Raw genomic sequence first — 12402 nt, forward strand, 5'->3', positions numbered from 1 at the left:
TGATATAGGGTCAAATCTGATCACTGAATTTTATAGCTAAGAAGGACGAGAACCTGAGAGGTGGTTTTCTTGCACAAAGTTACAGTATATAATTGTGTAGTTGAGACTCTTAATTGCTAATGTTCTTTCCTCTGAATACCACCTTTCTGGAGATATTTTTGACCCAAGCATGAACATTTCACATAATCACTTTACTGTGATTTGTTCTTTGGAACTGACTACATTTGGTCTAGTCTGTTTTCAACTTGTATTTGCACTTGAGTATTTCGGTAGGTCCTTGGTCTCATTGGCAGTTGTACTTTCATGTCATACTCCATGTCAGCTCACCCCACACTTTCTAAACTGGGCTGACTCTTGGCTGTGCCCTTCTTCCACAAACTCTCAGTAGTCAATCCACTCATTGTGCAGAAAGCCTCTCTGTGTATCTGTTACCCTTCTGTGCTAGTGCTAATGCAGTCCTCCCGGCTGCTCTTCTGTCCTTCATTTTCATTACATGATGGATCTTCCTCCTTTTATGATCCTATATAGTCACATGATCATTTCTTGTGAACAAATCTTCATAAGACTAGAGCTTATTTGCACCACTCCATTGCCCTTGATTGTGATTTTTATGAAGTTATGGCTTTCTTTGATTTGAAGTATTCCTTTTTTTAAGGACGTAATTTCTAATTTGCCAGCATTTTTTTCTTATTTGTTGAGTATGTAGATTGAGGCTGCACAGATTTTAAATAGATGTAAAGAGCAAATCATATGACACTTGACCTTATATCTGAACACACCAAAAAATGATTTCATAGTTTCTAATTTCCCAAAAGCTAACTTGTAGAAAAGTTTCAAGTGATGTTATTACTGCAATAAAATGCAGTTCTTTTTCTCTTGCTAAGGAAATCACTTTTTGGATTACATATCCTATTGCTGACAGAGCTGAAGAGCAACGGTTGTATTGTATCTTAACTCACATTTCCCTGAAACTCTGTTTCAGTCCATTGAGCTTTCAACTATTAATAGAAACGTATGATATATAGCTTTATTTATGGTTCTTTGGAGGTAACTTTTAATAGGTTTATTAAGAATAGAGAAGCAATAGAACTCATTGTCCCCAAACCATGCAGAAGTACTTTATCTGTTCTCCATTATTCAAGTATTATTTCTTAAATGAAGTGTAATATCTAATATTTGGAAGTTTAAAAAAATCATTTGTTCAAAGAACCTTTCTTTGAATTTTTTTTTAAAAGTACCAATTCCAAGGCAGAAGAATAGTAAGGGCTAGACAATTGGGGTTAAAGTGACTCTCCCAGGGTTACACAGCTAGGAAGTATCTGAGGCCATATTCAAACCCGGGACCTCCCATCTCTAGGCCTGGTTCTCTCTCCACTGAGCCACTTAGCAGCCCTTTAATTTTGAATTTGTAAAAATAACTTGTCTTAAAGAACTAACCCCAGACGTTGAAAGACCAAGGTTCAAGTTCAGCTTCTGATGCTGACTATGTCACCTTGGTTAAATCATTTGACTTCTCTGTACTTCTAGGAAATTCACTTAAGAGTGTAAGTTGCAAAAAAGGTCCAGATTTGCATTGGTAGAGGTGGAAAGGGAATAGTTTCATAAGCTTTTCCTATACAGATAAAACCACAGCTTTTCTTAAACCTTCTACCAACCAAAAATGTATTCTCCAATTTAACCTTGCATGTAACAAATGTTTGTCTTGAATTAAATTCATTCAGTTGATAAATATTTATTAGGTGCCTACTATATAAAGATACCATAATAGGAATTGAAGAGACCTACAGAAGTATATGCAGCTTACAAGCTCATAGTCCAGTAATGGAGTTAAAACATGTATGCAGATGACTGATATCCATGTCATAAAGCCAGAAACATTACCAGAACCAGCTTTTCTTAAGTTTCATGAAGTAATAGGATTTTGAAGGCAAGAATGGATATAGTAATGGTGGACTTCTAAACCCCAATAAAGTATAATTAGTTATATCACACCATTAAAAACTGTTACCTTATTAAAATTGGTGATGAGGAGACCAAGCCATCACTCTTTGTGGATGATATGATGATCTACTTAAAGAATCCTAGAGAATCAACTAAAAAGCTAGTGGAAATAATCAACAACTTTAGCAAAGTTGAAGGATACAAAATAAACCCACAGAAGTCATCAGCATTTCTATATATCTCCAACACACATCAGCAGCAAGAATTAGAAAGAGAAATTCCATTTAAAATCATCCTAGACAATATAAAATACTTAGGAATCTATCTGCTGAGATAAACACAGGAACCATATGAACACAACTACAAAACATTTTCCACACAATTAAAACTGGATCTAAACAATTGGAAAAACATTAATTGCTCATGGATAGGACGAGCCAACATAATAAAAATGACCATCCTACCCAAAATTATTTACTTATTTTAGTGCCATCCCCATCGAACTACCAAGAAACTTTTTTACTGAATTAGAAAAAATCATAACAAAGTTCATTTGGAGGAATGAAAGATCGAGGATATCCAGGGAAATCATGATAAAAAATGTGAAGGAAGGAGGCTTTGCAGTCCCAGATCTCAAACTATACTATAAAGCAGTGGTTATCAAAACAATTTGGTACTGGCTAAGAGACAGAAAGGAGGATCAGTAGAATAGACTTGGTGTAAGTGACCTCAGCAAGACAGTCTATGATAAGCCCAAAGATCCCAGCTTTTGGGACCAAAATACACTATTTGATAAAAACTGCTGGGAAAATTGGAAGACTGTTGGAGAGATTAGTTTTGGATCAACATCTCACACCCTACACCAAGATAAACTCAGAATGGGCAAATGACTTGAACATAAAGGAGGAAACTATAAGTAAATTAGATGAATACAGAATAGTATACATGTCAGATCTTTGGAAAAGGTAAGATTTTAAAACCAAGCAAGACTTAGGAAAAAAATCACAAAATGTAAAATAAATAATTTTGATTACATCAAATTAAAAAGGTTTTGTACAAACAAAACCAATGCAACCAAAATTAGAAGGGAAGTAACAATTTGGGAAACAATCTTCATAACAAAACCTCTGACAAGGGTCTAATGACTCAAATTTACAAAGAGCTAAATCAATTGTACAAAAATTCAAGCCATTCTCCAATTGATAAATGGACAAGGGACATGAATAGGCAATTTTCAGTTAAAGAAATCCAAACTATTAATAAGCACATGAAAAAAGTGTTCTAAATCCCTTATTATAATCAGAGAAATGCACATCAAAACAACCCTGAGGTATCACCTCACACCTAGCAGATTGGCTAACATGACAGCAAAGGAAAGTAATGAATGTTGGAGGGGATGTGGCAAAGTTAGGACATTAATGCATTGCTGGTGGGGTTGTGAATTGATCCAACCATTCTGGAGGGCAATTTGGAACTATGCCCAAAGGGCACTAAAAGACTGTCTGCCCTTTGACCCAGCCATAGCACTGCTGGGTTTGTACCCCAAAGAGATAATTAGGAAAAATACATGTACGAGAATATTCATAGCTGTGCTCTTTGTGGTGGCAAAAAATTGGAAAATGAGGGGATGCCCTTCAATTGGGGAATGGATGAACAAATTGTGGTATATGTTGGTGATGGAATACTATTGTGCTCAAAGAATAATAAAGTGGAGGAATTCCATGAGGACTGGAACAACCTCCAGGAAGTGATGCAGAGTGAGAGGAGTAGAACCAGGAGAACATTGTACACAGAGACTGATACACTGTGGTACAATTGAATGTAATGGACTTCTCCATTAGTGGCAGTGCAGTTATCCTGAACAACCAAGATGGACCTTTGAGGAGAACACTATCCACATTCAAAGGGAAAACTGTGGGAGTAGAAACACTGAAGAAAAACAACTGCTTGATTGCATGGGTTGAGGGGGATTTGATTTGGGATGTAGACTTTAAATGAACATACTAGTGCAAACGTCAACAACATGCAAACAGGTTTTGATCAAGGGCACAATGGAATTGTGTGTGGGCTACGTGAAAGGTGGGGGTAGGGGAGGGAGGGATAGAATAGGATTCTTGTAACTAAGGGATAATGTTCTAAATTGAGGAAATTTAAAAAAAACCTGTTACCTTAATTGCTCATTTTTGAAGCAAAAATTTTGACTCAAGACCATTCCAGCAACTTCCATTTTGAAAGCATGTTGTTTGGTTAATTTAATTCTCCAGTGATAGGAAGCATGTCTACATTATAGGTCCCCTTTTATTTCATCTACTTTACATGCCTATGCTTGATAATGAAGGTTTCCAGATGTTGGTTTAAAGAATTCCAGCTTTCTAATCGCCTAGGAAGATTTAATACCTAATTATTATTAATGCTGTTAACTATTTAATATTTATGGAGCACCAACAACTACAGTATGCTACTCACTGCAGGCTGGCAGCACAAATACACCTTGGTTAATTTTGCAAAGTCAACCAGCTGGACAACCTGCAATGGACAGGTCTGGCTTATAATCCTTGAGATCCTTCTTGGCCACATGTAATGAAAAGACATTCTAGCATTATTTGATTCTGGCAGCAGGCTTTTTAAGTGGTGGGGAGCTAGTAAGTTATATACATGATGTCATTGTTAAAGCTTTTGGCAAAGAAGGACATCAAATATTAGATTCAAATGAATGTCAAGCTTGCTGGGAGTGGCAGCTTTGTGTGTCACAGATCAAGAGTTTTTAGAGTGCCTCTATATTTGTGATTCTTGTGCTAATAACACTTAAAATGCAGGAAAATTCATTTTTCTGGAAGTTGGAAGAGCAGAAATGGAAGTTTGTGTTGTTTGCCTTGAACACTATGTAGTTTGGTAAAAAGAATAGATTTGGAAATCCTTGGAGGACCTCGCCCCCACCACTGACTCCCTTTTTGACCTTGGGCAAGACTCTTTATTCTTCCATGTCTCAATGTCTCCATCTTTAGAATGCTTATGCAGTATTGCTCTTTCTACTTCCATTCTGACCTCTCTCCATCTTTCCTCCACTGCCAGATAAATTTCCTTATTCATAAATCTATTTATATCAGTCTTCTTCAGAATTCTTCAATGAGATATCCTGTTGATTATTGAATAAAACCCCAACTCTTTAGCTTGCCATTCAGTATCTTCCATAATTTGCAACCAGCTTGCCTTCCTAGACTCTGATCAAGTTCTATACACGAGTCAAACTAGGCTTCTGGTTGGCTACTTGTCCCATGAAGATACTCTAAGCTTTCTCATCTCTGCTGATTCTGTGCCTTAAGTTTAGCCAGTCCTTTTTGTCATTGTACTCCCTCCCCATCAGCTCAAAAATTTCTTCCTCCAGAAGATATACCTGAATACCTTCTAATGCTCAGGCTAGATGACCTTTTCCTTTCTCAAAAAAAAAAATATATATATATAACCTTGTTTATACTATCTTATGTACTTTATTATGACTAGATAATCTCTAGGGTCCCTTCCACCTTTAAAAAAAGTATGCTTTTAACTTATAAACTGGATTTAATTTGTTCCTTATCTTAATATATGTGAGTATTCAGTTAATATTTGTTTCTCGATTTCATGAAATGATTATGGTGGTTTGTTTGCTTTTCTTTAGGAATTAAAATAACAAGTTTGGGTGCCCTTCACAGGTCAAAAATCTTTTTTTACCAAAATGTTTTCTTCCTTGAATATCTTTCTCTAACGTCTTCTATATTGGACATTCTGGAGATTTTTAGGGATTTTTTTTTGTAGTTACCTTTGAGAAGAGCATAGTGATCTCTAATTTGTTCATGGCACTCACAAAATAGCATGGTTGTTTGAAATCTATGGACTTCAGTTTTAACCAGTGGCTTCACCCTTATTCTCTGAGATTTGTATCAGAGATTTATAGAATGTCAAAACTGGGAGTAGCTTTAGAGACCATCTGTTTGAATCCTTTCATTTTATAGAGCTGCATAACTATCTGTTTTCTTTGTGGAGGAAGTCTTAAGATTTGGCTGTTGCATTCTCTTTCAAAAGAATTGATTCTCTCAGATTTATGTTGCAAAGCAATACTCTAATACCAGTTAATGGGAAAACTGAAATGTGAACTGTGAAAAGGAGTTTTGACAACTTACTCTGTTACTGATTTGTGTCTTTTTCATGTTCTATTGAAGATATCAGTCAGTGATGTGAAGAACCTAAAATCTGATGACTCGGTAGTAATCAAAGGTAGTTCTTAAATTGGGAATATCAAGGGGTACATCTCAACCAGATGCATTTTCCCTTTTTCTGCCTCCTTTTCAATACTGTAAGTGAAATAGTTGATATCTCTTTGCCAGTGTTCCAGCCAACCAAAGAACATTAGAATTTTCACTGATGAAAAAAATCATAATGAGTCAGGACTTGCCTATGTATTTGTGTTTGGGGTATTTATATTTAGAGTAACTTGAATTGATATCTTTTCTTGCTTATAGTGTGCTGGAGAAGACAATTGGGTTGATAGTCGGACCATTTATGTCGGACATAAGGAACCCCCTCCAGGTGCTGCTGAAGCATACAATCCACAGAAATACCCAGATAATAGAATAGTCTCCTCCAAGGTAAGTTTTACTGTTAATTTATGTGCATTTTTCTAACTCATTTTTTTTCAATTAATATGCATTGATTTTCTCAGTTCCACCTCTTTCCCCCTAAAAAAATGAAGAAAAAAATGCCATTCCAAGAAATATGTATAGTCAAGCAAAATAAATTCCCATATTGGCCATGTCCAGAATCATATATTTTATTGTGCATGTTGATTCCTTCACTGACTCCAAGGTGAATAACATAATTCATCAGAGGTGAAATAAGCTATAAGTAATTTGGTTGAGGAACTTTTTAAGTGATAAGTGATAGAATGAACAGTAGATACTATGTGTGGAATGGAGATCTTAATAATGAGTTTTACTGAGTTTTTTCCCCTCTTGTTCTTCAACTACACATTATACCAGCTAAAACTATTTTGTGACAGGAATATTTTGTTTTATAATGAATAAATATTGTTACTGTATGATTGAGGTAGAGATTGGAGAGTGTAAAGTGTTAACCCTGTGGGGAAAAGGTGGCTATCAAAGATATGGAAGGAAGATATATTAGAATGATTCACAAACCTTGACACCTGATTCCATTTCTTAAGTCCATTTTCTCTTTTATATCTTTCTTATTTGGCATGACCAGAAGCACTTATTCCTACTTTCCCCCTATTTCCTCTCAAATATCTGAAGACATCTTTCTCTTTCCTCATAGAATATTCCTCCCAATTTGTCTCAGTCCTTTGAAGCTGCCTTTTTGGAACCTTGCGTTTCTAAACAAAAGTAAAGTGGCCAAGAGTGTTAAAAGCAGTAAGCTTTTATTTAATACATATTTTTGGTATCTTTTAAATCACACAAAGGAGTGTGCTTAGCCTGAAACACCCATAAAGAGAACAAGGAAGAAAGCATGGGACAAGGAGACATCTGGATCACAGTATCTAAGAGAAAGGGTTTCAGCTGTATCTTTACAGGATTAGGATACATCTGTGACTTACCTAACAAGGTGGCATCTGGCATCTTTGAGTCATGTGGCAAGAGGAGAAGGGGACTCAGTGGTCATATGAAAGACTCCCTCTGGAATCAGCACTCTTTGCTAGATTCTTGCTACTCTTCACAGTTTGGTCAGGTTATAGTAAATATCAGAAGAGGACCAGGAGGGGAAGAGGGTCGGACCTTGCTCAGGCCATTCTGATTAGTTTCTCTATGTTGGCAGGTGTCGATTAGCTATGAAGCTCTCCATTCCTGGAAAGAAAATACCAAACTGGGTGTAGGAGGGGGTGGATTGAGAGGACTGCCCAGAAAAAAGTTATATTCAAATACTGAATAAGAGGTTTGGACATGTCTAGAATGGAAACAACTCTTTTACAAGGGCTTGATTTAATACAGCAGAGAGTTGTGGGTTTAAAACACAATTTCCATTATTCCTGCCATAGGGAAATCTGTTTTGTTGTTGTTCAGTTGTTTCCATCATGTCTGATTTTTTGTGACCCCATTTTGGATTTTCTTGGCAAAGATACTGGAATGGTTGGCCATTTTCTTCTCCAGCTCATTTTACACATGAGGAAACTGAGGCAAACAGAATTAAACAACTTGTCCGGGGTCACAGAGCTAGTATACATCTGAGGCTGGATTTTAACTCCCCAATATGAACCTTTCTCTTTTTTTCCCACCTATTTATTCATTCATTCATTCATTTGTTCATTCATTCGTTTGTTTATTTGTTTGTTTGTTTGTTTATTTTAAGTTTTATTTAATTAGTCAATTTAGAACATTATTCCTTGGTTACAAGAATCATATTCTTTCCCTCCCCTCTCCCTCCCGCTTCCTGTAACCGATGTGCAATTCCACTGAGTTTTACATGTGCCTTTGGTCAAAAACTTTTTTCATGTTGTTGATGTTTACACAAGGATGATCATTTAAAGTCTACTCCTCAGTCATATCCCCATTAACCCATGTAATCAAGCAGTTGTTTTTCTTCTGTGTTTCTGCTCCCACAGTTTTTCCTCTGAATGTGGATAGTGTTCTTATTGTACCACAGTGTATCAGTCTCTGTGTACAATGTTCTCCTGGTTCTACTCCTCTCACTCTGCATCAGTTCCTGGAGGTCATTCCAGTTCACATGGAATTCCTCCACTTTATTATTCCTTTTAGCACAATAGTATTCCATCACCTACATATACCACAATTTGTTCAGCCATTCCCCAATTGAAGGGCATCCCCTCATTTTCCAATTTTTTGCCATCACAAAGAGCGCAGCTGTGAATATTCTTGTACAAGTCTTTTTCCTAATTATCTCTTTGGGGTACAAACCTATGACTGGATCAAACGGCAGACAGTCTTTTAGCGCCCTTTGAATCTTTCTATCCATGGTACCACCTAAATGTTCCAGAGAAGTTTGGAGGACCTGTCTAATACTAGAGGAAACCAATGGTTTCTTTGATGCATACTAGAAGATATCCTGCACTGCTGGGGAGCATTCTAAAACTAGGATTTTGTCAGAGAAAAAACTGTTTATCTTGCCAGAGAATATTTAAGAAAGAGCTGTACTTTATAAAGCTCATTTTATCAGAGCTCAAGAACAGGAACTAATAAATTTAAAGTCTTTGTACTTTTAGAAAAAATAGACTGGTTAAATAGTCATACTTTTAGAGAATGTGTAAAGTGTCATTGACTCCTAAGAGTCTTTTCACTTAAGAGGAGTTAAGGAGTGAGGTAAAGTACATGAAAGACTTTAGACTCAAGAATGGAATTGTGGTCTCTCTTCAAGGATACTTTGAAAGGTGTGATGAAAGTTTCAGGAAATAATGGTCTATAATTTTAAAAAATTATACAGGTTATCACAGTCATATTAGGAAAAACCCTTGAAAAGATTGAAAACTTGAAATTAGGGCTGCTAGTGAAGCTTTTGTTTACATCATAAGTTTGCCTTGTGTTAAGTAAATCTTGAATTTTAAAAAAGATAACTCTTACTTATGAGAGAATTCACAGTAGGATTTCTTTGAATAACAAGAACCTTAAAACCTCTTGAAAAGAGATTAATTTGATTTTTAAAAAGTTTTATTGATGCCTTTTTTTGACAACACACTAATTTCTCATTAAATCTATGTCACTCCTCTGATCATTTGAAATTCTCCCCTTCGGTAAACATCTATTATCTCCTATTTATGCAAGGCACCAATAGGTATGTGTGCATATGAGAGAGAGAGGAAAGGGGAAAGGAGGATTGTTTAGAAGTACAGGACTGGCTGCTGGCAGAAGCCCATTACTAGCCGGGCTTCACCTCCTCTTACACATTCATTACGTTAGGACCGTGTCTAAATTCACTGAGAAGAGGTTGGCCATGCTGAACAAAAGGACAAACGCAACTGAGGCACCTTCTACCCAAGGTGAGAGAAGAACTTAGAACTTAGAGAATTGCTCTTAGAAATTATACATACGGACTTTCAGGTAAACATGACGGCAGGACTCTTCCTCTCCTCAACACCTACCGATATATACTACTTCAAAAGACCAAAAAACCCAAATATGAACAATTGGACTCTACAGTAGGGTGCAGCATTGAAGGTACGTGGGATTTGGGCATTTCCACCAAAACATGAGCTGATCTACCCTCCCCCACCCCACCTACAGAGCCAGAGTCAGAGCCAGTGTACACTAGAATCAGTGAGCGAGGGGCACCTCTAGAGTGAGTAAAGGGCACCTCTAGGTCTGTGGCAGCTGACTAAGACCATCAAAGACCTGGCCCTGAGAGCAGCTAGACCTGAAACCCCAGCAGTCTGAAGAGCACAGACCATGGGTGCTCGCAGGAAGATAGCACAGAGGAGGGCAGCAAATGGGAAGGCAAGGGAGAGGGGAGGGAGGAATAGAATATGATCTATGTAACTAAGGAATAATGTTTGAAATTGACCAAATTAGAAAAATTAAAAATAAAAATCACTGAAGCGGCAAAAAAAAAAGAAATCATACATACACATGTATTACATTTGTGTTATGATTATGTACGTATATAATCTCTTTTCTTAAAGAATTCCTAATTGTTTTCCATTTCAGAGATCCATCAATAATATATTACGGTGCCTATCTTTCCACAGTCTCCCTAAACATTGCTTATTTTCCAGCCTTTATGGTCTTTGCCACTCTCAGGGATATGATTTCTCCTTGCCTGTGTCTGACTCAGGTCAGTCTTATGGTAGTTTGGATTCCACATTTGAACTGAATGTTTTTTTTTAACACCCACGAATGGTCTGATTAGGGTGGAATAGTTTTTTTTTTTTAATATATTTTATTTGATCATTTCCAAGCATTATTCATTAAAGACATAGATCATTTTCTTTTCTTCCCCCCATTCCCCATAGCCGACGCATAAATCCACTGGGCATTACATGTTTTCTTGATTTGAACCCATTGCTATGTTGATAATATTTGCATTAGAGTGTTCATTTAGAGTCTCTCCTCTGTCATGTCCCCTCAACCGCTGTATTCAGGCAGTTGCTTTTCCTCGGTGTTTCCACTCCCATAGTTTATCCTTTGCTTATGGATAGTGTTTTTTTCTCCTGGATCCCTGCAAATTGTTCAGGGACATTGCACCGCCACTAATGGAGAAGTCCATTACGTTCGATTATACCACAGTGTATCAGTCTCTGTGTACAATGTTCTCCTGGTTCTGCTCCTCTCCCTCTGCATCACTTCCTGGAGGTTGTTCCAGTCTCCATGGAACTCCTCCACTTTATTATTCCTTTTAGCACAATAGTATTCCATCATAGGGTGGAATAGTTTTAAAGTTCACACATTGGAGTACCAGAAGACACTCATAGGTCATTCAGCAGTTAACTTAGCCAGAAGAATATTTCAGACAAGTCAGTATAAAAGAACATTTCTAAGGAAGCTCCCTGTAGCATGTAAGGGCATTTTAAGTAGATTAATTGCAATGACTAGTACTGGTCCTGGAAAATTAATGATAAAGTATCTAACTCTGAGAGACAGGGGTCTTCAGAAGTAGAATAATATGGAATATATATATATTATATTATTACATATACAGATGTGTGTGTGTGTGTGTGTGTGAGAGAGAGATTTAGCAATCAACCCTCTCATACTCCACCCCACACAACTACCTTCCTGTATGCTTTGTACTTAGGTAGTTATGAGGAAGTGATCTAAACAATGAGTTCTTAGACTCCTAGGCCAGCCAAGATTCTTCAAGGATCTGGGTACTTCTTAGTAAAGAGTAGGGAGTGTTAAGATATTTTTTCCAACAGAATTTAAAGCCTCTGAATTTTAATTTTCATTTCATTTATCAATGAATTGCAGCAATATTTTCAGTGGTTGTTTATATTCTGAAATCTTTATATCTTCTGACCATTTACCTATTGGGGAATAGCTTCTTGTGCTATATGGTTTAATCAATACCAAATATATCTTGGATATCAAATTATTTAGTTTTTAAAAAACTTAATTTTTATTATTATCTTTTCACATAACTTACAAAGAATTTTTTAATAAAGAAGAAAAAGGTGAAAAAAATCAAAGCAAATTTTTCCAAATAATGATTTTTTTGTAATTCTCCTTAAAATTGAATAAAAAAAACAATTACAGTTAGCTCATACATGTTGCTAATAAGGAATGATGTGCTTTTTGCTTCTAATTCTCTCCCTTCTGTCTCCTCCCCACTTTGAAAAAAAGTAAGGAAAATAAATTTACAAACATGTATGATTTAATTAGTATTGTCATTGTTTATTCCTTTAATTTAGCTTACCTACGAGCAGTTAATATTTCCTGAGTTATTTAGATCTTTTCTTTTTTTTCTGTAAAGAGTGTTTTGTAATTGTGTTCATATAGTTCCTGTAATATTTTGATAGGTAGTCTT

At 36.3% G+C, this 12402-nt stretch overlaps 1 protein-coding gene across 1 annotated transcript in view; it reads left to right on the forward strand.

Annotated features, from left to right (window-relative positions):
* Positions 1-12402, forward strand: part of ATP11A (ATPase phospholipid transporting 11A) — a 234439-nt gene that overhangs the window by 110589 nt on the left and 111448 nt on the right. Inside the window, 1 exon segment of the mRNA XM_007501271.2 lies at positions 6441-6566. Within this exon segment, the coding sequence (XP_007501333.2) occupies positions 6441-6566 (126 nt within the window).

Source organism: Monodelphis domestica, chromosome 8 (genome assembly GCF_027887165.1).
Source record: "Monodelphis domestica isolate mMonDom1 chromosome 8, mMonDom1.pri, whole genome shotgun sequence".
Classification (NCBI taxonomy): Eukaryota; Metazoa; Chordata; class Mammalia; order Didelphimorphia; family Didelphidae; genus Monodelphis; species Monodelphis domestica.